The sequence below is a fragment of the Hydra vulgaris genome, chromosome 01 (genome assembly GCF_038396675.1).
Source record: "Hydra vulgaris chromosome 01, alternate assembly HydraT2T_AEP".
NCBI classification, from domain to species: domain Eukaryota; kingdom Metazoa; phylum Cnidaria; class Hydrozoa; order Anthoathecata; family Hydridae; genus Hydra; species Hydra vulgaris.
In genome coordinates this window covers 7671928-7699470 of record NC_088920.1, presented here as the reverse complement: position 1 = coordinate 7699470, position 27543 = coordinate 7671928, and the positions used below count along the sequence as shown (strand labels likewise).

Genomic DNA, 27543 nt, shown 5'->3' with positions numbered 1-27543 from the left:
CAATTTCTAAACATTTTTTTTTTACATGATTTAATAAATCTTCTTTAGATATCATTTTATAAAAATTATAAAAACTTTCAAAATTCAAATTCAAATAAACATGATGATGAATTTTAATATATTGAAACACCATTAAAATTAATATAAATGGTATTCTTTTCATTTCTGCATTGAAAAATTCATCCCACTTGTATTTCAAATACCATTTACATCGATGACATAAAATTTGTCTTGAAGTAATCGCATTCACTCGAATTTCTTCTAAAGTTGCTGGACAAATTTGATTCATTTTGTATATGCTTTCCATCAAAAAATCCAAATCATTTTCTGTTAGTTCCATTTTATTATGTAAACTAAAAAAAAATTTTATTAAAAAAAAAATATAAAAAATTACAAAGAAATTTTTTATTTTTTTGTTTCCATTTGATATTTGGTCACGAGTTCGTTGTTGTATATATATTTTTTTAGTTTCAAAATAATTTCTCGACAAGTCTTGCAAAAATATCGTTCGACACCACATTGAATGAGACTACAAAATTCACAATCTTTTATAGAAAATATACTTTTTTCTAATTCACCACCCGCATCTGATTTTGCAACAAATTCTAAAAAATCATCAAAATTAAGATGTTTCTGGACTACTTCTGCATATAAATCAAAATCTTCAAAGCTCGTTTTAGACATTTTTTTATTATGTAATCTAAAAAAATTTATTCAAAAAATTAAAAAAATACAAAAAAAATTAGTTTGATCATTCGTCTGAAGATTCATCTAAGCATTTCATTTGAAATTTTTTCATGAGTTCGTTCTCGTATATATACATATTTACTTTATTAAAAATATCAAAACAAGATTCACACGGTTTTTCAGCATTACACTTATTTTCACATGAATCCATAGATAACATAAGTTTTTCTATTTGTCCACTTGTATCCGATTTCGCAACATAATCCAAAAAGTCATCAAAATCAATATCTGCATCCCTTATTTCTTTATATACATCAAAGTCTGCAAAACTTGTTTTAGGCATTTTTTTATTATGTAATCTAAAAAAAAAATAATACAAAATAAATCAATAATATTCGTAATTGATATCATAAAAACTTTCTTTGTTTTCATAAATAAAATTCTTTTTATTTGCACATTCTAAACACAATTGCTCTAGACAATTACATTTAAACATTTCTTTTATTTCATATTTATGAATAGGAAAAGCCATGTTCAAAAAATACTTTGAAAAACCACTCTTGTTAGAATTTTTTAATATCATATCATAATATTCTTTCACTGTATCCACTAAATAATCACAACTTAAACAAAGATTGTTATATTCGTCGTATTCTTTACATTCACAGTCGGCCAAAAAATCAATCTTTTTCTTTTGATTATTATAAATTTCCAAAAGTTGTTCTTTAGTTAAATTGATTTTATTCAAAGCTTTCAATATCGTTTCTTCCATTTCCATTTCCACTTTTTTTATTATGTAATCTAAAAAATATATATTTAAAAAATTCTACCAAAAAAACTATATCCAAAAATACTTCCTAATCTAACATAAATATGACAAGCATTCAAATTACAAAATACACAAATAGGAGAACAATCACATTGTGCAATTTTAAAAAGAGCTTCGTATACAAAATCACGTTGTTTACAAATAACATGGAGCAATGTTTCCATACAGTTTATTTTTTTTGAAACTTTTTCACATATTTCCGAATCGTGATGACCTAAACACCATCCTGAAAGTGACAATTCCGCAAAACCTTGTAATAAAAGTTTTTAAGAATATTCTGAATATTTTTTCACTCGTAGTTTTTTCAGTTTGATTTGTCGTACTTGTTTTACAAAATTATCAAATTCTTCTTGAGACATTTCTTTACTATTTAAATCTCTATTAACTCCCAATACTTCTTTAAAAATATCAAATGCAAGATCTTTGTTTACAATTTTATCATTAACAATACCAAAACTTCCATCTTCATTTTTAACAACTTCACCTTCATAAAACACTTCCATTTTTTATTATGTAACCTAAAAAATAATTACAAATTTTATAATATAGTATATTTTTTAAATATTTTATGTACGTATTGTTTAATTTTTTCTTCTTCAATATATTGTCGAATTAAATCCAAATTTCTTTTACAAAAATCACAAGGTTTTAAACCAGAACAATTTTCTTCGTTACAAGAATCCACACTTTTTCTCATTTCTTTTATTGTTGGACTATCATTGTGAAGAACAGCCACGTCTATCAAAAGCTTTGTAATTAAATTTTCAACATGATATTTAAAAGACATTTTATTATGAAAACTAAAAAAAATTACAATAAAAATTAATTAAAAAATATTTTTATTTATGAAAAAATTTCTTCGAATGTTCATTCATTGCATAATCAATTTTAGTCTTTGAATGTTCATTTGTTGCATAAACAATTGTCTTTTGACAATTTGGACATAGTTCTATATTTCGAGATGTTATTACAGCAGGTGTCATCAAACTATTGTTAGCACGTATTGTTATTTTTACCATTTTTTATTATGTAATCTGAAAAAAAATTTAATATAAAAAAATTACAATAAAAAAATTTAGGAAGAAGAGTTGGTTCCATCAAGAACTTTGTTGACATTATTTATTAATGTTTTAAGATCAGATATCACATCGGTTATTTATTTAATACGTTTTTGACATTCTGAACAAAGAGCTTCACATTTACAAACTTCTAAATGATCACCATCTGAAAATTCTTCTTTTTTAACTGATTCATTTTCCATTTTTTATTATGTAATCTAAAAAATTTTATTATGCAATCTAAAAAAACAATAAAAAAAATTTATTTAATCTAACAAAATAAAAAAAAACTTATTTATTCTTTAAAAAAAGTGCTCAAATATTCCATTGTTTTTATAAATGAACGTTGTAATTCTTCGCGAATACGTATTGTTTTTTCATTCTTATGTTCAAAAGAAAAATGATTCATTATTTCTTTGCGAAATTCAGGAACATTTTTTTTAATATACTCAATCATAGCCGTTTCTTTTTCTTCTTGTTTTTCTTTATCTTCTTCTATTTCACTTTTAAGCCATTCGATATGTTCTCGATTTACCGTAAATAATTTATACATGGATTGCATATACATTTGTAAAGTTTTCAATCTGTTTATAAAACAATCTTTCTCACCATCTTCTCGTATTAATTTATTCATTTCTTCTATAGCTTCATTTAAAATGTCATCATGGAAATTATTAACAAAGTGTTTAAAATCTTCACCATAATCAACAAAATATTTTACTATTTTATATTGAACAGCAACATCAGCATTCAGTTTATCCATCTTTCTGTATTTATCAGTGTTGTATTTTTCAGATATGAATCTATATTTTGCAATTAAATCCATGTTTTTTTAGTTAATCTAAAAAATACAAAAAAATTTAAAGTACAAAGTTTTAAAAAGACAAATTTTTCAAAAAATTACAAAGTTTAAATATACAAAAAAATTTTACTCATTAATAACATTTATAAAAGTAGTGATGCAATAATTTTTAATTGTTTTTTTTAACAATAATCTTTCTTCGTGAATGGATAAATATTTAAAATCTTTCATATCAATATTAGTTTTTATATGCGAAAACATAGCTTGATCTCGTCTGTTGAATTCTTCTTTTTCTCTTGATACAATAAAATTATCTTCTTCAATTCCAACATTGGAAATTGCAATCATATAACATAACATTTCTATAATCAAATTTCGCAAATTAACATTTTTTTTTATAAATGTGATGTTTTCATTTATCACTTCTATTATTTTTTCAATCTCCTTCAATATTCCGTCTTGATGTACATCTATAGTTATAAAATCTTGCAAGATAACAAAATGAAAATAAAATTCTTGAGATAATTTTTTCAAAGAATCCCATAATTCTTTTTCAGAATGATGTATTGCTCCAAATTTGTTAATGCGTTCAATTTCATATTTGTCCCAAGTATTTTTTTTAACAACAGTATCCATGTTTTTTTAATTGATCTAAAAAATAATTATAAATTAAACAGAACAATTATTAAAAACAATTAGAAATGGATAAATTTCTAAAATGATCTTCTAAATGTTTTTTAACAATAAACTTATAAGCAAAATTTAATAACTCTAAAAATTTTTCTTCAAAATATTTTAGCTCCATATTTATTTCATTGTCGACAGATAATTCTTTTACATAATTTTCTGAACGTTTACATTGTTCTTGAATACAAACAAAAACAATTAAATATGCATTTAGTTTTTCCAACGAAATATTTCCAATAGTTTGTTTAAAAATCATTTTCATATTATCTAGATTGTCAACTGCATCATTAAACGAAATAATTGGTTCAAGTTCTACATATCCAAGTATTTTTTGTAAACGAGAATGTTGTTTATGATCAAGTTTAAAAATACTTTCCCAAGCATTATCCAAATCTTGTTTGATTATATTTTGTTTACTAGAATCTCCAAGAAGAGTATCCCAATGATGTTGAATCATTTTAATTAGTTGTCTAAAAAAAATTTACAAATTGTAATAAAAAAATATTTAATTATACACTTGATATACAAATTATTATAATACAAAAAATTATTTAATTTTACACTTGATATACAAATTATTTTCTACTAAATATTCATCAATATCTGATTTTTTTACAAAGTCACAAAAACCATAACCGCAATTTTGTCCATCTTTTGGAGGTCTTTGAAAAGCTATATTGTTTTCTATAAGAAAAATTTTTTTAATTTGTTTACCATTTGGACCACATAATTTCAATGATACTTTGTGATTTAAAAAAGGCCATTTTAAAACAGCGTCATAAGGTGTAGATCTCAAAATGATATACAAACCTATTTCTTCTTTATTATGATGATCAAATTTTATATTAAGCGATAATTTCATTAAAAATTGGTAATTTTTAAAATAAAATGGTACACTGTAATAATCTTTGCTCTCGTTTTTAAATTGATTATAAAAATTTTTAAAAATCCATATCTTGTTACCATGACCATCATTGTTGTGCATTTCTTCTAAAATGGACAGACGAATTTCTAAATCATTTATTTTATTACAAAATCCATTCATTAAAAAATTTGGATTGTTAGTAAAAATGGTAAAAGCAGGTAATACATTTTCTTTTTGAGTATTTTCTTTTACATCAATACCATCAAATTCAATTCTATCTGCCATAATTTTTTTACTAATCTAAAAAAAAATTACAAAAAAAAGATTTACAATTCATGTTTAAATTTGTTCCACATATTCTACATCTCATGTAGAAAATGAAGAATCAAATTTAATCATTTTTTATAAAAAAAATTATACAAAAAATTATTTTCCAGTAGAACCAAAACCGCCTTTTCTTTCAACGTTTTTAATCATTGACATTGTTACTTGACGACAAGCACAACCATCAAATTCTATTACTTTTTTTTCAGCTTTAAACATTTTTACAAATCCCATTTGAGCAACAGCATCTCCAGGTTTAATAATATATTCTTCTTTCGAAAAATTCATTAGTATTACTTTAATTTCACCTTTATAATCAGCATCTATTATTCCTGGAGCGTTCAACACGACAACACCATTATTATAAGCCATACCTGATTTTGAAAATATGCAACCTACTAAATCTGAATCCATTGTAACAATATATACTCCCGTACCTACTAAAACACTTTCATTGGGTGGAAGTGTATATTCAATTCTACTTCTCAGATCAAAACAAGCGCTCTGTTTTGTTTCATAAAAAGACCATTCTAAAGTATCGTTTATTTGAATCACTTTTGATTCGTCAGAAGACTCTTGATTGCATTTCTCCATCTTTTCTTGTACTAGTGCTTACTTTGCTAGAAGATGTTTGAACAAGATATTTTTTCCCTTTTTATATAAAAATGGAGTCATGACAACTTAATCTAATCGATTAAAATAGAATTTAAGTATCAAAGTACAGAGTTTAAAGTTCAATGTATCAAAGTACAGAGTTTAAAGTTTTTTATTACACCACACTTTAAACTTTGAACTTTTATGACATTTTTTACATTCTTTAAAAAACTTGTTTAGTTCTTATTTTTTTAATCTCTCTTTTCAACTCAAATAGTATAAAAGGAGTTCATTTTAATTTAAAAAATTTATTTAAGACACAACTAAACAAAAAAAATGTCAGAGTTTGAAATTGCTTATTGCAACGATAACACCTATGTTAAATTTGCAGATTTAGCTGCAGCTACTTTGTGGCTTATTGATTTTAAAGAAGAAAAAAATATAAAGGATAAACAATATTCAACTGTTCCTCTTAAACCGTTGGCTCAATTTATCTGTAGTAAAAAAGAATTAATCTACAAACCAAAAAATGAAGGCTGTGAAATTTTATTACCATGGAAATACAGAGATATGTGTGATCTCAACAAAACAAATTATTTATTCAGATGTGAATTGAAATTATCAAAAGACGACAACAATTTTAAATTGCCCAAAGGCGAAGTAACTAATAATGTAGTTTTTAAATTTAATCACAACAAAATGACCAAAAAAGTATTGGAAAGTTTAATGGATAATATGCAAGTTGCTCAAAACAAAGCTTATTTGTCAGTGGCTTACCCTAAAACTCACGTATTAAAAACAGCTGATTTTATCAATTATTCGATACGATTAGGAAAAGAAGACGATCAGATTTATATTACAGAATATGAAAGATTAATGGCTATAGAACCTTCTTTTCACAACACAATAAGTAAAAATGGTGTTCCTAGAAATTTAAATCAAAATTTGAAAAAAGTCTGCGCTGAGTTAGCTGAAAAAGAAACAAACGAAACGCCCGCAAAAAAACTAAAAGTCGAAACTGAAGTAGCAGAAGAAGATGAAGAATAATAATTTTTTTGTAATTTTTTAAATTGAATTTAAAAAACCTGTTTTATTATTAAAAAACTTGTTTTTCTTATTCTTTTCCCTATATAAAAGGTTGAAAAATAATATTCTAGTTCATTTTTGAAAGAGAAAATGACTAGCAAACAACTAGACGAAAATCTAATCAAAGCTGTTTTACTTTTTTATCCAGATAATGAATTACATCCTATGTTATTTGAATTTCATCATTTAAATAACACGTATGAAGAATGCCAGGATATTATATTATCATAATCAAAAAAAATTTAATTTGGAATTAAATTTGGAAGAAGAAAAATGGATTGATTTATACTATATTTTCATAGCAAAAGACTATGAAAACTCTCTTCATTTATTTGAAAAAGCTTCTCGTTGCGATATGACTTTTGAAGAACAATCACGATCATGGAGAACTACCATGTTTGAAGTTTGTCGTCTGATTAACGATGATTTTTTAAATATAACAAAAACAACAGTAGAAAAGCAACACGAAGAACAAAGAAAAAAATTGGATGAATTTATTAAAGTGTATAAACTTTATTGCAAAACAAAAAATACAGAAAAGAAATGCACTTCGTTGAAAAGTAAACTTAAACAAACCTTCAAATATTATTTTTTATTTCCATATATAACTAACAAATGGGAATATGACGAATTGAAGAAAAATTGTAAAATATTACAAAATGAGTATCCTGCTTGCATAGAAAAACCACTTTATTTTTCATACAACGATAAAGTTTTTCATAATGGTTATTACAGCATTTATACACCTGTTCCTATTTATAAATATTTTATATTTGAAAAAGTCCGTATAGAAGATGATAAAGTTTATATTTATAAAGCTTTTGATCGCTGCAATTTTCACGATAAAAGTTTGATAGAAATGTTTCCTATAGCTCAATGGTTTTTTTTCTTTAAAAGAAATTTTAACATTTCAAAGATTTTATACAGAAAAGAAGACGAAGTTTATAATTACGAGAACAACAAAATAGTATCAAAACAACCTATTCACGCAAACATTCACTGCACCAAATATTATGTGACTGCGAAGGAAGGATTATAAACAAGACACTTTTTTTATTTTTTATTTTTTTTTTCCATTTCAAAAAGTTGATACACAAGATTATTTACTTTAAATATATTGTCAAAACATTCACATTTGTCTTTTTTGAATATGTAAATACACTTAATATTGTCTTTTATAAATTTAATAAAACTGGTGTATTCGACAACACTAAATTCTGTATATTGTTGTACCTCGCCATCTTTTATAAATCCGTTCACAAAATCTTCCAAATATAAACTAAACATAAATGTTTCATATTTAGGACAATGTTGCAATGTGAGTTCTTTATTTTGCTGATTTAAAAAATGTTCCATACATATATCTTCATTGTTAGCATATAATGGTAAACGGCAAATTTTAGGAAATAACAACCTATTCAAATCAAACATATATATTTTTTGCTCTTTCATCGAGCGCAATACATCATTTTCCATATTACCACCTTTATAAAAAACAAGATTGTATTCGTATTTCGAAAATATAGCTTTTAAATAATCGACAACGGATCTACAAAATATTATTTCGAGTGTATATTTAAAAGTGGGATAATACTCTAATCCATGAATGTTATTTAAACAATATAAAAATATTTTTTTCTCTTTTTCTCCTAATGTGGCAAAATACACACAAGGAAACACTTGTGTATGGAAAAATTGTTTATCGCCAATGGAACGCAAACACAATTCTCTTATGCAATTTTTCCCCAAATATGAACTTCCTTGTTTGCTATAAATTCAAAATCCAACAACCACAACTAAAAAAATAGAGTTTTTTATTAATAAAAGAAGCGTATTCTTTTAATAAACTAAATAAAAAAGTATAAAAAAATCAGTTTTTTAAAATTTTTTACATATTTTTTTAATTTAAAAAAAATGAATCGCGTTGATAGCATTATTAAAAAAATTCATAACAATTGCGCAGTGTGCGCGCTTGATGAAGTATCTAAAAAATATGAATACTGTGAAACTAAATCTGGAAATTCTTCACCCTCGTCTGATATTCAAGAAGAAGAACATTATGCAGATAAAAAATCATTCGATTTTTAACAAAATGTACTCGATTCTAAAAGAATAACATTAAATTCCTACAGTATTGAAAAATGTTTTAAAAATAGTGAATTTAAACATTTGCTGGAAAATCCACAACTTTGTTCAAAACATCTCGAACGCTTTGATAATTTGAAAGAACAACCTCTTGGTGATAACAAAATAACTGAATACTATAAATCTAAACTCACTATTTTATTGGTTGAAAGAGATATCAAACCTACTTTAGATCAAACAGATGGCGATCAAACAGATGGTTTTGTAGATACGTTTACTACAAAAATATTACCTACTGTCTCTTCTTTGATAGAAAAACTAGATGGAGCGTTAAAAAAGAAATCTGTTAAAAGAAACATTGAAGGAATTATAAAAGAAGGAACCAGCGATAAAAAAACTTTATTTGTTAATATATTACACGCTATTGTAACCATATTTATTACGAGTTTTTTTAGTTTAGAAAAAGAAGAATAAACAAAATGGCTACTGATGATTCTTTATTTCGTTTTTTTAAAAATTCAGAATTTAAAGATTATTTTATAGGAATTTATGCTTTTGATCAATTGAGTCAAACTCGCACTCATATTCATATTATTATTTATATGAAAAAAAATGGTTCTTTTATTATTTACAACAATGAAACCACAAAAGAAGCAGGACAACATTGGAGAGTATTGATGAAAATAGATAAAGCTCATTTTTTTTGTTTTGATAGTTTAGGAGAAGAAAGCGTATTACAACAAATTCCAAAGTATTTAAGATTTAATACACATTTGTTTGAAGCAGTAGAAGAAATAAGCAGCAATATACAAATCATCACTATTAATATTAACTATAACGAAATGGATATCAATTCTTATATACGACAAACAAATCATTTTCCTACAGAATGGACAGCAGATAATCATGAATTTTATTGGTTTACAAAATTTATTTTAAAATATAGCGAAATGACTAACAATCAAAACGTGTTTTTTTCGTACAACAAATTTCCTTTTCAATGGAATGATAGCAGTTTGTGTGGTGCGTTTGCTGCTTATTTTGTAGCTTTAGTATTTCGCAACGAAAATGTTTTATTAACTGATCAAATTTATTTACCTTCACAATGCAGACTGTTAAATTATTATTTTTGCGAAGTAACAACTCTTCATGCATCCCAACTAATTCAACTAAATCTTCATCCATTTTTTCAATTTATCAAAAAAGAGCTCTTTCAATATCTTGATGTTACCGCTAAACAACTGTTTGAAAAAGACATGCAATTACATTTAAATATGAGAAAACAGGAAAATCTGGAACGTGAACTATTGTCTATGAAAACAAAACAAATTCCTTTGAATCATGATATTTATGAAAGACAATTATTAGCTCAAAATGCTATTAAAAGATTTTTAAAAGACTCTGGGTTCTTGAGAATCAATTACGAAGTTAAATGGGATAAATTATCCATATTAGATATTAAAGCTGTTCCATCTGTAATGAACGAGGAAAATATTTATTATATGATACAAGATGAAAGGGATAAAATTTATGCAAACAATTATACTCGATTAAAGACTGCTAATCTATTTTTAGATAATCCTATCGATGACATCATGACTAAAATTGAAATAAAAAGACAGTTAGCTCTGAATTTAATATAAACAAAATCATGAAGAGATCAACACACACACTACTTGAAGAAATCGTAGAAGAAAAATGTACGACTTGCAATGGATACGGAGAAATGTTTTTCATGATTTTCAGGGAATAAAAAAATATAACAATGTTAAAAGATAATACCATACATGTGATAAATAGAGAAGCTTTTAACACAGTTACTAAAAAAAGTGCGAAAAGTTATTTACATAAAATGAATTGTTTAATTTGCAAAGGAAAAAAGACAATCACTATAAAACGCTATAAAAGAAAAAAAACAGAAGAAAAACAAGACAATATTTTATTTATACATGTTTATTCTTTAGAAGATTTTAAATAATATTTTTTTTTACAAAAATTGTCTTTTTTTTAATATACTTCAAACACTTTGTCTGACGCCATATAAGGGTTAACAGGTTTTATAACAACAGGATTTGGAACAACAGTTTTTGTTTTTTTGCCTTTCCACGCTTTTCTTATACTGTATAACAATGAACCCACTTGTAATGCGTTGGTCACATTTTTAGGAGTAATAAAATCAGCTAATCCTCTTCCTCATCGAACTTTTCGTCGTATCTTACGTCTATAACGTCTTGTCCTTCTTCGTCGATAAGCCATCCTCCCCAAGATTTAATAACAAATTTTAGAAACTTTTTTTCGGTTATTTCAAAACAATGTTCTTCACCGTCTTCATATATAAAAACTATATTGAGTTTATTATTTAATCGTGTTACTTTAATAAAATAACCATGTTTTGAAGCGCATAATAATGAAAAATCCTCCTTTGTTTTACAAGCATTCAATACTACGCCATAAAATTTTGTTAATTGTGGATAAGTATAAAAATCAGACACATAAGTTTCAAAATCCATTTTTTATACGCGACCTTCTTCTTCGAGTAGCCAAATATCAAATGATTCTTTGATAACTTCAATAAAGTCCTCATATATCATTTCAAATTCGTGTTTCTTTTCATCATAAATAAAATCAATATGGGCTTTATTATCAACTCGAGTTATTTTGATTTGTTTACTACCATCCAAACGAAAAAATAATTTAAAATTTCCATGAACTTGTTTTAAACTATCATTCCCTGTTAAACTAGAAGTTTCTAGATTAACAATTGATTTATAAAATTCTTGTAAACACGTTTTAAACTCCATTTTTTTAGAATGAAAAAAAATACTAAATAAAAAAATGAAAAAAAACTAAATTTATAGTTTTTTTTAAAAAAAACAGAAAAAAAACACTATTAAATTAAATTTTTTAACATTTTATTTTTGGTATTTCTTTACCAACATAAAATACACCGTTTTTTACATGTGAAATTGTATATAAATTATTTAAAACATCATAATCTAAAACTAATCCACCTAAAAAAGTAGATATTTTTGTATGTCCTTTTTTCTTTTCACCACTAATAATTTCAGCCGTTCCATCTTTATATTGTAAAGTTAAAATATAATCGCCATAATCACTTGTATCTGTTCTTAAATTTTGAACTACGTTTCTCTTTGTCTTTTTTACTTCTGTTAATAATAGAAGATAATCTTTCAAATTTTCTTTTACGTGTTTATGAAACGTTATCATAAAACATCTTTTACAATACTTTTTATTGTGCGTTCTTCTATGTACATGTTTGCACGCTTGCAGTGAATTCGATTTTGAAATAAACGTTTACAAAGTTTTTTGCTTTTTTATAGTTATTTTTTAATCCGCTTAAAATACAGTTTTAAAAACATCACCAAGTATGGGTATACCTCCTAATATGTTACCAAGGAGACCTTTACCACGTTTTCTCAATATACGTTTTCGCCCTCTACCAACTAAAGAATGATAAGGTCTAGGATGAAGTAAATGTTTTCGGTGAATAAAAATATATCTTTTAGCCGTTCTATGTCTCCTAGGTTTTTTATGTCTCATTTTTTTTTTAAAATATTTCGTTTCTTTGTTTATTTTGGTCAACTTTTGTTAAAACAAAACGATATATCGGTTTTCCTACTCGATTCATTTCTCGATTTTGTTTATTATTTATATACTTGCTTTTTGTTTTTCGATAACACATCAGTGCTTTTCTACAAATTTGACGCTTTATTTTTTTTAAATTTTTTTTATTTCTTCTACGTCTTAGAGCTCTTATTTCCGTATTATTAGGATCTGTTAACTCATTTTCATCAAAAGAAGTTCGATCAAAAAATTCAAAAAAAGCATCTCTATGAAAAGGATATTTCCCATCTACTGTAAATTTTGGTAATTTAGTCGAATATTTCGGTCTTAAATTACTTTTATGAAATGACGGTTTTGAAAATAAATTTCGTCTTACAATCATACGCGAAAAATCAACATCATCTGCAGCCATTTTTTTTTCAGACTTGTATTTTTTTCAAACTTTTTTTTTGACTTGTATTTTTTTTCAACTTTTTTTTGACTTTGTTTTTTTATATGTTTTTTTTCAACTTAAAAAACTTTGTGTCACCCTGACACTGCCTTACTTATTCTGTCTTTATTTTATCTTAGTAGGCCTACTTACTTATATTTTTCTTATAGTGTTTATTTTTTTACGGCCGTTTTTTATCTTACTTACTTACTTACTTAGTCCTTACTTAACTTACTTAGTCCTGCCTGTTTTCCTTAACCTGCTTACTCACACACTCGTGCGCTCACTTGTTCTCACACGCTCAGACATCACTCATCAGGTACTTCTACCCAACGCTTTAACATATAACTTTCTAGACATCACTCATCAGGTATTTCTACCCAACGCGTTTACATATAACTTTCTAGACATCACTCATCAGGTATTTCTACCCAACGCTTTAACATATAACTTTCTAGACATCACTCATCAGGTATTTCTACCCAACGCTTTTACATATAACTTTCTAGACATCACTCATCAGGTATTTCTACCCAACGCTTTTACTTATAACTTTCTAAACTTTCTAAACTTTCTAAACTTTCTACTACCTTCACCGAGAGTCGAACCCACAACGGTCTAATGACATGACGATTGAAACATAGTGCGGCGAGCGAATGCACTATGCTACGTCGACGTGTTGGTTCACAATGTTTTGAATTTATTTAACATGTTGTTTTAACACTTATCGCAGAGTTTTTTCTTCGTAGAGTTTTTAAAAAGTTGTTTACTTCGTTTTTTAATCTGTTTTAATCTTGTTCATAAAAGCGTTATTAAAACTTTCTAAATTTAACTATCATGACACAGCATTTTCTTTTCATTGAATAAAGTTGCATCACTTACTCTTTTATACAAACTAATTTGTAGAGATTAAATTTTATACATAAAAAAGCGCGTTTTTTACAACAAAAGCAAATGGCAAAAACACGCTTTACGAAACAAACGACAAAAATGAATAAATATTTAAAGGACGGTAAAATTATATCACTAGAATTGGAATTTAGCGAGCAAGAGTTAGAATTTGATGAAAACGATATTACTGAAATAAGTGACGATGAAATTGACGATAAAATAAAAGAAATCATCGTCATTGAGGACTATGAAGATATCAATACGAACTATGAAATAAATAAAGACGAAATAGACTTTACAATTAATAATAACAAAAAAACACCGAAAGTAAATACACAAGAAATATCAAGTAACCAACTCCCAACTAAGCAAGAAATACCAACTAAACAACTCCCAACTAATCAAGAAATACCAACTAACCAAGAAATACCAACTAACCAACAAAACACTCAACCGCTCCAAGAAAACAATATTTTGAAAAAAAAAGTAAGTTGTTTTTTTAAAAAAAATTTTTTTTTAAAAAGAAATAAATTTTTTTTTAAGAATTTTATTTTTTTAAATTTTAGAAAAAAAAAAGCGAATACCATTTGAGAAGAAAACAAATTCGTAAATTAAAATATGATATAAAGAGAGTTTTTTATTTAAATTTATAAATTTTTTTGTATATAAAATGCATTATTATTTGTTTCTATTTTTTCGTCTTATATTTGCTTCTTTTAATTGATGTTTAATATCGACATATGATTCAGCAGTATGAACCCAACGTTTTATTCTTTTACCAACTCTTCCAAGTTTACGGTTTGTTTTATTATCTTTATATCTATTATTTGTTCTTCGTAAACATGATAATATTCTTTTACAATTACTCGGTAAATACTGACTTTCAGTCTGTGTCGATGTTGAACTCTGTTTTGTACTCGTTTGTGTTTGAACTGCTTTTTTTGTTCTAGGAACAGTTGTTTTTGTACGTGCCATGTTTACAGTGTTTAATGATCTAGGAGTATACCTTAATTTAGGCATTTTATAAAAAATGATATTTTTTATTTATATATATTTTATTTATTACAAAAATAATATAGTATTAATATTTAAATAAACCTATTTATTTTATTAGTTATAACAATGAGATATATTACCATAAATAAAATTCAATATGAAATTTTCAATGATAGTCTGAGTGACCAGCTTTATATTATTCAAGATGGTAAAAACGCCCCATCAATCAAGTGTTTGCGTACAATCCAAAAAAAGGTAATTAATTTATGGTTTACATATAAAATAAAAAAATTATTTTTTATAATACTATTTTTTCTTAAAGATGAAGAAATATTAAGACTGCGAAATTTTAGAAATTTTGTAGAAAACTATGTACGTGAGATTAGAGAAGCAAGACATTCCCACACCCGTCGTAAGTTTAACTTTACTACTTTTTAGTAATAAAAAATAAATACATATTTTTAATAATTTCCTTCTCCCTTTTTTTAGATAATCCTTATCCACTAGCCACAACTAGAGAAGTCGGTCCTTCTCACTGGGACTACTCGCCACGTAAGTTTAACTTTACTACTTTTTTTATTAATAAAGTAATATAAAATATTTTTTAATATTTTTTTTCTTTCCCTTTTTTAGAGAGCCCAGACCCAGAACCGCAAGATTCATAAAAAATTTTTTTTTGTAAATATATTTTTTTAAAGAAAAAATTATTTTTTAGTCTTTTTATATATTTGTTTTTTTTTGTTTGTTTATTTGAATTTTATATTATCTTTTTTTATATTTTTTAATTTTTTTAATATATAATAGAAAAAATGAATAAAATAATAAATAATATTGCAAAAGAACTTCATTATCATTGGAAACAATTAGCTATATATTTAAATTTCACAAGAAATCATATTAAAAAAATCGATAAAAATTACAAAAAAAACTATGATAAAATAAAAAAAATTTTAGTTATCTACATATTGCAACACGTAAATAAAAAAAGAGTGATAAATCATATATATTCGATAATATCAAAATGGCAAAACGAAACAGATAATAAAGAACTTTTATTTAAATTATGACAATGTAAATTTGTTATAATAAATTATTAAATATTTTTTGTAATTTTTTTAGCAAATAAAAAAATGAATTTTATACGAATTAAACTCAAAATAACATTAGTTTTACAAACACAATGGGAAACTTTAGCAGAATACCTTGGCTACAAAAAACGAGAAATTGAATGCATACAATACGATTACCACAACACTAACGAAAGAATGATGAGAGTTTTAACTTTAATATACCAAAAAAAAGGAACAGAAATCGATGCAGCACGTGCTCTATATGATGCATTATGGTGTTGGTCATTAGACATTTCAACAAAAGCAAGCAATCCTGATCTTATAAACAATATAATAGATACTATGCAAATATTAACAAATTTTATAACGCAATAATTTTTTTGTAAATTTTTTTTATTTTTTTAGCTAACTAATATAAAAAAATGAAAGAATATATCAAAACTTGCAAATGTCATGAAGAATTTTGCTATCATGATTTATGTTTAACTGAAAAAGAAGAGAACTTTATCAAAGAAATTATGGATTATGAAGAAATGTCAGAAGAAGATTACGAAAAATACTTGGAAGATTTACTTGCAACAGATGAACCAGTTGAAAATGATGAAACAGATGAAAATGAATATATTGAAGAATTAAAAAATCAAATGATGGAAGAAGAAATGGAATTGGAAGAAATACAAAACGACATAGACGAGTTGTTTAATGAAATGGACATTGAACAATATATCAATGAAGTTGTTAAAAAAATGGACGAATTACCTGAACTGTATTTATAAATTTTTTTATTAATTAAATATACATTTTTTTTTAGCAAACATAATAATGACAAATATTAATAATGAAAATTACGATGATATGTTTCCTGGTTTTGGGGACGTGTTTGAAGAAGTAGAAAATATTACATTTCATGTTACATTCAACGAAAATATAAACGAATTGGACATTGAAATAGACTTTTTTTTTCTTATACTTAATCTTCTTGTTGTCATTATAAATTTTTTATATTTGTTAAATGTTTTTTGTTAAAAAAAGAACGAGTGTATTTTTTTTATTAACAATTTTTTATATAAATAAATGTTTTTTTAGCAACTAATAAAAAATGGCAGACAACATATATCCATGCTGTTTTTGCGATATGGAATTTACTATGGAACAACTCATGAAACACCAAATGGAATGCTCTACAAATCAATTATCTTACGAATGTTTTACATGTAAGAAAAAGGTATCAGATTTATTAAACCATGAATGCGAATATGAATTTCAAAAAACCTGCTTTTTTTGCAATACTGCTGTAAACAATGAAGATTATGATGAGCACTCTGTAATATGTTTTCAATATTATAAAGATCAACAAAATAAATATTTTGATCAAATTGTGCAAGATGAAAAGAAAAATTTAAATTATTTGAATCTTTCTGTTAACCATATCTTAGCTGGAGCAAAAAATTGTAACAAAATTATAATAAAACTAATTGCAGATAGTAAAGAAATGATGTTCAAACAAAAAGAAGACAAACAAGAAATTAAAAAACTAAAAGAAGAAAATATTAAACTACAACAAACCTTGGAAGAGATGAACAAAGAAACAACAGAATTGAAAAATGTTGTATATGAAAACATAACAGCTTTAGCAAATCGAGAGGAAATACAAAATCTTAATAAAGAAATTATAAAACTCAATCAAGTTGTTGAAGAAAACGCTACAGAATTCTTAGCTTTAAAAAAAACAACTCAACAACCACAAGTTATGTAACACCTCTTTAAAGACAAACACATAATCAAACTTGATCAAATGAATCTAAGATTAATTTCTGACGAAGCTTATTATTCTGAAGCTGTTTACTCACCCGAAGGATATTATTATCGAATAAAAATTTATACTCGCAGCACCAATGAAAAGAATGTAGCCATTTTCTTCCAACTTATTTGAGGAGAACTAGATGATGCTTTGAAATAGCCCTTTAGTAAAAAAATAATTTTTACTCTGAGAAATAATGAAAAATTTTTCGCTCATACGATCACTCCAGAAAATTATATTCAAAGTTTAAACGCGAGTTCTTTCGATAAACCTACCGAAGAATTTAATGTAGCAGTTGGATTTCCTAATTTCATTTCACATCAAGAACTAAAACAATTTATTATTAACAATAACTTATATATTACAATTACTATTCAATAATATATTTTTTTTGTAAAAACTTTTGTCATTTTTTTAATTTTATCTAATGATTTTTTATGTAATTATTTTTTATAATGACTTTTTTATACATTGAAATATTTTTTTAGATTAACTAATAAAATGAATACAATAGACATTTTCAGTCAAATCAGTCTGGAACTAACCATTGCCAACGTAAAATCTATCAAATTCATGCTCCGAATACCATTTGGAATCAAAGAAAATTTAAAAAACGGATTGGATAATATAGAGTACTTCAAAGATAATATTATACAAGACGAACAAGGACATACTTACGAATCATTAGAAAGCAAATTAGAATATTTATTTGTATTGTGTAAAGCGATTCATCGAATGGATATTATTACTAAATATAAAAATAAAATACCACGTTTGCCAACGTACGAAGAAAGCCTAGTTAAACATTTACCACCTATTTATTCTCTACCAAATGCAGTATTTCCAAGTGAAGTCATCGAAGCCAAGCAACAAGAACTTTTCAATTTTTACAATCCTTTACCTGAAGCACCAGAAGCACCTGAATGTGTTCAAGAACCTGATTTCTACTAAAAAACTTTTTTTGGGAAAAAGTTTTAGTTTTTTACTTGTATAGTAAAAGTATAATTTTTTTCCAAAACATTTACTTTATTTTTTTGTATTTTTTTTATATTTGTAATTTTTTTAGATTAGTAATTAAAAAAAAATGGGAAGCAACTGGGGCAATATTAGCAGATTAATAGATTTTGAATTTGCATCATTACATCACCATCTACATAATCGTGTAAAAAAACAGAAACGAGCAAAAAGAATTAAAATGTCTGACGAGGAAGAAAAGTTTGAATATTTGGAAAACATTTATTCTCGTATTGAAAACTTTGAACAAGAAACTCTAATTTGGTTTTCTCCATACGAACGTCATTTTTCTTATTATCTATTTCATTATGACGATGAAACATTAGATAATACGAATAAATTTACCAATGAAATTCAATCACAACTTACCTTGAAAGACTTATGTAAAAGAACCTTGGCTCATCAAAGAATCATTTATGAATTTGAAAAATTACAAAATAAAATCATCTCTATATTTGATAGAACCAAAATGCGAAACACAAAATGGACAAATGGAGTTTTTATTCGACTATTATTTTATAATTATAAAAAACACATCTTTTATGAATGGATAGTCGAAAAAAATAAACATTTATTATTTTATCATCTTCAAAGACGTTATCTACATAGTCTTTTTCATTTACTTTTTACAGAAATTTCGTATTTAGCAGATCCAAAAAAACAATTAGAAATACATTTAATACAAGAGTTATATTATGTAATATTAGAATATGTAAATTGGGCAAAAAATCAATATTTTTATATTACAGAGCGCTGTTTTATTCATAATACTATTGTAAAACAATTTTTTTAATATTCTTTTTAGATAAATATAAAAATACAAAGATATAATATCAAAAGAAACAAAGACTTTCATACATATGGCATTATTATTCACATTGTCCATTGGTTTATGCAAGAATCACAAAATAACATTGGACGAGATATAAAATCGTTAAAAGAACTAATAAAAAGAAAATTAGCCATCAGAAAAATAGCGATTAAACTCGAATTGTTGAAAGACGAACTTGGATTTTTATATCATTATTATCCAGACAATAGTATTGATGATTTTTTTTATACTTGTGAATTTTATTCAAATCATACTCAATTTTTTTGGATTCAAAATAAAATTATACTTTATTTATACAACATGTTTAGATTTCATTATTATAATCCTGGTATTAATGATAGTCGACTTGATTTTTTTTATAATTGTATTATAAAATATGCTCAATGGGCACAAGATCAATATTATTTTATTACTAATGATAATTTTATAGATGTAAAAGATTTTGTTTTATATTTATAGCTAAACTAATAAAAAATGGAAACAAAACAGAATCACCGAAGCAAAAGTTTTAAAGAATACGATCTTCAATATGAAAAAATGGTATGGTTTTGTTCTGAAACAAAATTAGCATTTATACTGGAGAAAATCCCTACCTTGAAAGATTTATGTAAAAGACAATTGGGATTTTGCAGAATAAAAAAAGAAATTATATTATTTAAAGAAAAACTTAAAAATGCAATACCTATGCGTTATTTCAATGATGAATTTATTATGTATAAAGACTCGTTTTATTACCCAAGATATAGTGATTGGTTTTTATATTGTTCTTCAGCTAAATTAAATTTTTTTTACGCTCAACATACTTTTTTATATCTCACAACTGAAATATTTAATTCACATTATTATTACGATTTTTTAAACAATACTCAATATGATCAATTTTATATTTTATTAAAAAATTATATAGATTGGGCTATACATCAATATCATTTTATTATGAATCAATCATTTATACATGTAAACGATATTATTTTATATTTATAGCTAAACTAATAAAAAATGCAACTAATAAGAAAAAGTTTTGAAGAATACAACATGCATTATCACGAATGGGTATGGTTTTGTCCACAAACAAGACTGAAGTATAAATACGAAAAAGTGCCAACGTTAGAACAAATATGCAAAAGAAAAATGAGATTAGCAAGAATACAAGTTGAAATGGACATATTTTTAAAAGAACTTGCCAAAGTCATTCCTATTGAATATTACGATTCGGATAAATATATTATTTGGACTCAAACTTTTTATAAGACAACTGAAATTGGACCTCGATTATTATACAGAAAACATTTAGAATTTTTTTTTGATCAAGCTTTTTTTATATATATAACCGTTGAAATTTTTAACTCGCATTATATTCAACTTTTTTTAAATAATACACAATATGATCATTTTTATATTTTATTAAAAAATTATATTCATTGGGCTTTAAAGCAATATTATTATATTAATTCTCATCAAACTGTACATAAAAATGATGTTATTTTATATTTATAGCTAGAATAATAAAGAAATGAAAAAATATGGTTACGCTAAAAAAACAAAAACACCAAAAAAAATACGACAACAAATGAAAGGTATATTCTTATATTTTTTTAAATTAAAAAAAAATTTTTTATTTAACTTATTTTTATTCTCTTTTTTTTCAGCTATGTACCCTTATTTTTTCAAAATGAAAAAACAAGCGTTGTTACAATCACAATTATTCAACAAACGATATTTTTGTGCAAAGAAATGTGGATTATGTCAAAGCTGCGAGCTACAAAAATAATAACTTTTTTGTATTTTTATTTTCAGAAATATATATTTTTTATTACATTTTTTTGACTCTTTTTTATTCCATCTTTTTTACTTTATTTAACAAAATTTTTATACAACTTTATACTAATATTTTATCTTTTTTTAGTTATAAAAAATGAATAATAACAACTGGGAGATGGAACTCGACAGTCCTCCATTTGAATTTCAACAAGCAAACTTGAAATTAAAAAGACCTCTCCGAGGCTTAGACTTTAAAAAATGTTTACAACTAGAAATAAAAGAAATAAAAGAAACAAAAGAAAAAGCAGAAGAAGAAAAAGAAGCTGAAGAAGAGTGGTTGTGTAACGCTCCACCTTTTGAATTAGACTCTAATTATTTATATGAAATAAAAGAAACAAAAGAAAAAGCAGAAGAAAAAAAAGAAGCTGAAGAAGAATGGTTGTGTAACGCTCCAGCTTTTGAATTAGACTCTAATTATTTATATGAATAAAAATTTTTTATACGCATTATTTATTACAAATAAATTTTTTTACACCTAAACCATTTTTTTATTTTACTTATGCCCCCTCTCGACACCCAGAAAAAGTATACTGAACTCGTAAAAAAAATATACTGAACTCGTAAAACTTTTTTCCAACATTCATATATCATCATGGGTGAACGAAAAATGCCTTGATTGTTCAATTTTTCTACTCATTTAACGATCTACTTATTTAACTTGACTTAATAATACGTTAAATAAGTATATATTTTGTATTTATAAATTATTATAGTTCTTAATTTACTATAATTTATTTGATTCGTGCTAGAAGTCCTACTAGTAAAAAACTTGATGCTGGAAAAAGACGAAAGGCAGGAGGATCAAGAATTTTTAAAAAACGACGTTTTCATGGCAAAAGTTTTTTTAAAGCTCCTGAACCCAACATTGAATCGGAAAATAGTCTTGTTAATAACATACCTTCAACAAGTAATTTAAATGCTTCAACTTCATCAAAGAAACTTACATTATTAAATCACAAAGCAACAACAGTATTAACAAAACGAACTTCATTATCTAATAACAAATCGAATTTTCCAGACTGTTACATCATGTTGGATAGCTTTGTTTTAAAAAGTATCATAGATGAAATTGCTATGTGCCCTGAATGTCAATCGAGGAGTATTGAACTTTCTACAGATTTATCAAGAAAGAAAGGACTGTCTGTTTTATTAGAGTTTACACGTAAAGCCTCAGTCTGCTCATGGAGTAAAAGGGTTTATACTAGCCAAGAAATTGATGATGAATCTCGTGGGCAATATCAATCGGATATAAATATGAGATCCATTATTGCTATGAGGGAAATAGGAAAGGGGCATGCTGCTTTAACAACCTTTTGTGGTTTTATGAATTTACCTCCACCAATGCATAAAAAAACATTTCATGATATTCAAAGGAATATATTAGTGGCTTACAAGCAAGTTGCTCTAAACTTTATGAATAAAGCAGCTGTTGAGATTAAGCAAGGTCTTGGTGAGAACAACACGGATATTACAGTTTCATGTGATGGCACCTGGCAAAAGCGAGGATTCTCTTCTTTAAATGGTGTTGTAACTATAATTTCAAGCGATACTGGAAAATGCATTGACTACCGCATTAAATCTAAAGTATACCATCAATGTGATAAATGGGAAACAAAAAAAGGCACTGATGAATATGATGAGTTTCTTAGTACACATGAATGTAGCATTAACCATAAGGGCTCATCAGGTGCAATGGAGGCAGCTGGAATTGTTGAATGTTTTACATCATTTGAGTCAGACAGAAATTTACGTTATACTTATTATATTGGTGACGGTGACTCAAAATCTTATCTAGAAGTTGCTAAATGTAATCCATACAAAAATCTTATTGATCAAATGTTAGAATGTGTTGGACACATACAAAAAAGAGTTGGTAGCAGACTTTGTAAATTTAAAGCCACTTATAAACTAAAATTTTCTGATAGGAAACCACTTGGTGGAAAAAATCGACTTACCGAAAAAGAAATTAATAAACTTCAAAATTATTTTGGAATTGCAGTACGTCAATGTAATGGTGGAACAGTTTACCAGTTAAAAAAGCAATTGGTGCAGTACTTCACCATTGCTCAGACGCACTTACATTAGATAGTCGCCACCAAATGTGTCCAAAAACCCCTGAAAATTGGTGTAAATACAAGTCTGATAAAGTAAATGGTACAGCCCTGTATAAAGAAAAACCAGGACTACCCATTGTTGTAAGAGACATAATAAAACCAATTTTTCTTAGTTTAAGTGATGATGATTTACTAAGTAAGTGTTTGCATGGGCAAACACAAAACAACAATGAATCGTTAAATGTAATTATTTGGAAAAGATTTCCAAAGGATATTTTTGTTGCTAGAGACACATTAGAAATTGGTGTCTCATCTGCAATCATAAATTTTAATGAGGGAATAAATGGAGTTTTAAATGTATTTGCTATGCTAAATATGTATAATGGAAAATTTACGCAAGAATTTTGCACAAATAAAGATTTTGTAAGAGTCGCTAATATGAATCTTAAGTCTACTCCAAAAGTCAAGCTTAAACGGAAAAAAAAAAAGAGCTCATCGTAAAGGATTTGCAGATGCCAATAAAGAAGTGGAAGGAATAGTATATGAGACTGGTCTTTTTTAAATTATTTTTTTCTACGTTATTATACAACTTTTTTTACATTATTATATATAGCGTTATAGTAATTTACAATTTACTAATTTATTGCTTTATGTATTTTTATTCTTTTCTTGTTTTTAAAGTGGTTTTTAAACTTTGAAGTCTTAAAAAAACTTTCTAAAGCCAATAATGATTTGAAACAGTTTGTTTTTCAAAAATAATGCTTTGTTAATGCAATTTGTGAGTTTTTGGCGTAAATTAGACTAAAAGAGTTGGATTTTCTTTGTCTTTTCTGTTTTTCTCAAAATAAGGTCTTTTGAAACGGTGCGATAAATAACTTTTCTTAATTAAATGCTATGGACCTGAAACTTGGTACGTTAATTCTTTTATATATAATCTATTAGCTGAATTAAAAAAAATTATTTTAACTTATTTGGTTCTTTAGTTAATTGGGCTCAAAATCTGTATTTTGGGTCAACATTTTGCTGCCATTTTGAGTTATCATTTAAACAAAAACTTTTTAATATTATTTTTTTTTCCTTAATTCAGCCAATTCAACCTCTTTATTAGATAATGTACAAAAAAACCCAGAACTGTATCTTTAATTGTTCTTGAGTTATTTATCGCAGCGTAAATGCCCTTTTTTTGGTCCCGCGGACCGAAAAACAGTGTTCCAAAAAAAATTTGAAAATTTTAAATTAAATTCCTTAGTTTTGTAAGGTTTTTTATATTGCAGCCAAAAATTGGGTTTTTTTTTATACAAAATTCTAGGATTTAGGTTTAAAGGTAGACTACCACCTTAACGATCTACTTATTTAACGTGACACCGGCATACGAAACGAAATTGTTTTGGACTAAACGTAATTATAAGTTTTAAACCAATTATAATTGGGAGTCATCTCAGGAAATACCCGCTTCTCTAAAACTCGAATATTTGCCATCTTTTTTAAAACAACGGGTCATCAACCCATTTGTAATCAGCTCTTTATGGCTAATCTGAAATCATCTAGTTTTAATGACAAGATAGACACTCGTTCCTTTAGAGAACTTATTTTTAGAACATGAAAAAAGTAGTTTAGAAAATACCGACAATGGTACGCACTGCTCTTTTATAGAGGTTTTAAGTTGAAGTTTGTTTTACTTCAAATTTTTTTTTTAACCACTTTTTCGACCAGTGACATGAAAAAGAAACCGTTGAAAACGAATTAAAAACCGCATCTTTTTTCATTTTTTGACCATTTTTCTAAATATTAAAAGCTTTCAAAAAATGAGGGGTCCTAACTTTATATAGCTATATCTTTTGAGCGTCAAAATATATTTTTAATATTACTAATTACAAATGATCTAATATCAAATTAATGGCATAAACACGATAATTAGTCTCAATAAATTACGTCGATCGTCTGATAATTTGTTTAAATTAAACTATTTGTTAGAGTATTTGCATTTGTAATTGATTCACAAGATTTAAGTATTTGATTTACAAGATTTGATTTAGAAGATTTACAAGATTTACAAGTATTTGACTTACAAGATTTAAAAAATCTACTACAGAAAATACTAATTAAAAACGTTTTTGTACAAAATGAGTATGCAAAAAGCAAAATTACATTCAGAAAATAGGAAATGGAAATGTTTATGTTGTGTTGATAAAGAGAAAAAGTGTCTATCTTTGGAGAATAATGATCAAATAAAAAAAATGTTCAAAATGACCCAAAAAAAAAACTGTTCAAAATCTTGACGCCTTAAATACTTATCATCACAATCTGAAAGCACTTTTCACAACCATCACAATCTAAACTTTTTCAACTCCTTCAACTCAATCAATTGAAGTTTACCTTGGCTTCTGACCTCAAATTGATTAACATAATCATTGGATTATCAGTAAGTATTTTATTTCACTTTTATTTTATATTTTAAGTAAGCAATACCTGTAAGTTATTTTCTATAATGAAGGGTCAAGGTGGAAATTACTCGTGTTGGGCCAATGGATGAAAAAGGAGTTCAAAGGACTTTCGGATCACTAGCAGATGAAATCGAAAAATACTAATTTGATAACAAACCTCGTATACATATGCAAAATTATAAAAATGTTACTTATCCATGTCTGTTGGTTGAGAAATTGATTGAAAAAATTATCAACATAATTACACCACCTGATTATGATATTTATAAACACCATGTTAGTAAATTATTGATCTTCTCTTCACTGATAAAAATTTGATGGAGATTCTTGAAAAGAAAAAGGTTATCAGGCCTGGCTATAAAGGTGGTGGTTTTGATAGACCTAACTTTGCCAAAATTTTAACATCATTGGACGAAATAACACTTTATTCTCCAATTGAAACCCTGAGGAGATTTAAAGAAGGTTCTTCATCGCATTTTAAATTTTCTAACACTTTTTAGAACGTTTTTAATTCAATTAGTACAGACAGGCAACCATTGACCTACCAATCTTAATAAAATTAGGAGACACAAATACGTTTATACTACTATCTTCAGCAAGTTAATTTTGGTTAAAGTTTGTTTGATCTAGTAGCTGAATACTGTGTTGGGATGAAAGACGATGTTTGCAATAATGTAATAATAAAATCAATTTCTTATTTAAAATCTCCGCTCATGCATATTTTTACTTTGTCTCTTGATCAAGGAATTTTTCCTGATAAACTTAAACTTGCAAGGCCGGTACCAGTCTTTAAATCTGGAGATGATACCAGCGTTTCCAATTACAGATCAATCTCAATACTACAATGTCTTTCAAAACTATTAGAATACATTATGTATTATAAACTATTTACCTTTCTAAAAATAACAATATTCTTTATATCAAACAATTTGGATTTTAAAAAAATCACTCCACAGATCAAGCAATTATTCATCTTGTTCAAAATATTTTTCAGGCATTTGATCAAAATAAATAAAAGCTAGGTGTATTTATTGATCTGAGCAAAGCGTTCGACACTGTTGATCATTATATTCTATTGAATAAACTACAAAATTACGGGATTGAGCACTCAAATTTTAAATGGTTTCAAAGCTATTTGTCAAATAAGAAACAATACATTTCATTTAGCTGCGGAAAAACTGATAATATGAATATAAAATGCGGTGTTCCACAAAGTCAATTTTAGGACCACTCTTATTTTTAATTCATATTAATGATTTATGCAAATCCTGTAAGTTACTAGACACTATTTTGTTTGCGGATGATACAAATTTGTTTCACGTTTGTCACGACATTAAAATGTTGATTAATTCAGTGAACACAGAACTCATAAAACTCACAGAATGGCGTAGTGCAAATAAATTATCAATTAATTTAGATAAAACAAAGTATTTTTTTTTCCATCGCTTTCATGAACGCAATAAAATCCCTTTGAAACTTCCAAAACTTTATATTGGCAGTCAATTTATAAAAAGAAAACAATCATTAAAATTTTTAGGAGTACTCCTTGACGAAAACGTTACTTGGACAAATCATATACATTATCTTG

The 27543-nt window shown here is 25.9% G+C and overlaps 1 protein-coding gene across 1 annotated transcript; it reads right to left on the bottom strand.

The window, feature by feature from the left end:
• Positions 1-5354: 5354 nt before the first annotated feature.
• On the bottom strand, positions 5355-5846 carry LOC136074038 (deoxyuridine 5'-triphosphate nucleotidohydrolase-like). The gene has a single exon (XM_065786337.1). It carries the CDS (start codon positions 5844-5846, stop codon positions 5355-5357), a length of 492 nt encoding a protein of 163 aa, XP_065642409.1.
• Positions 5847-27543: the final 21697 nt, after the last annotated feature.

Bases quoted from the DNA above. Each gene is read 5' to 3' on its own strand.
- LOC136074038 (XM_065786337.1), bottom strand. From the start codon at position 5,846: ATGGAGAAATGCAATCAAGAGTCTTCTGACGAATCAAAAGTGATTCAA.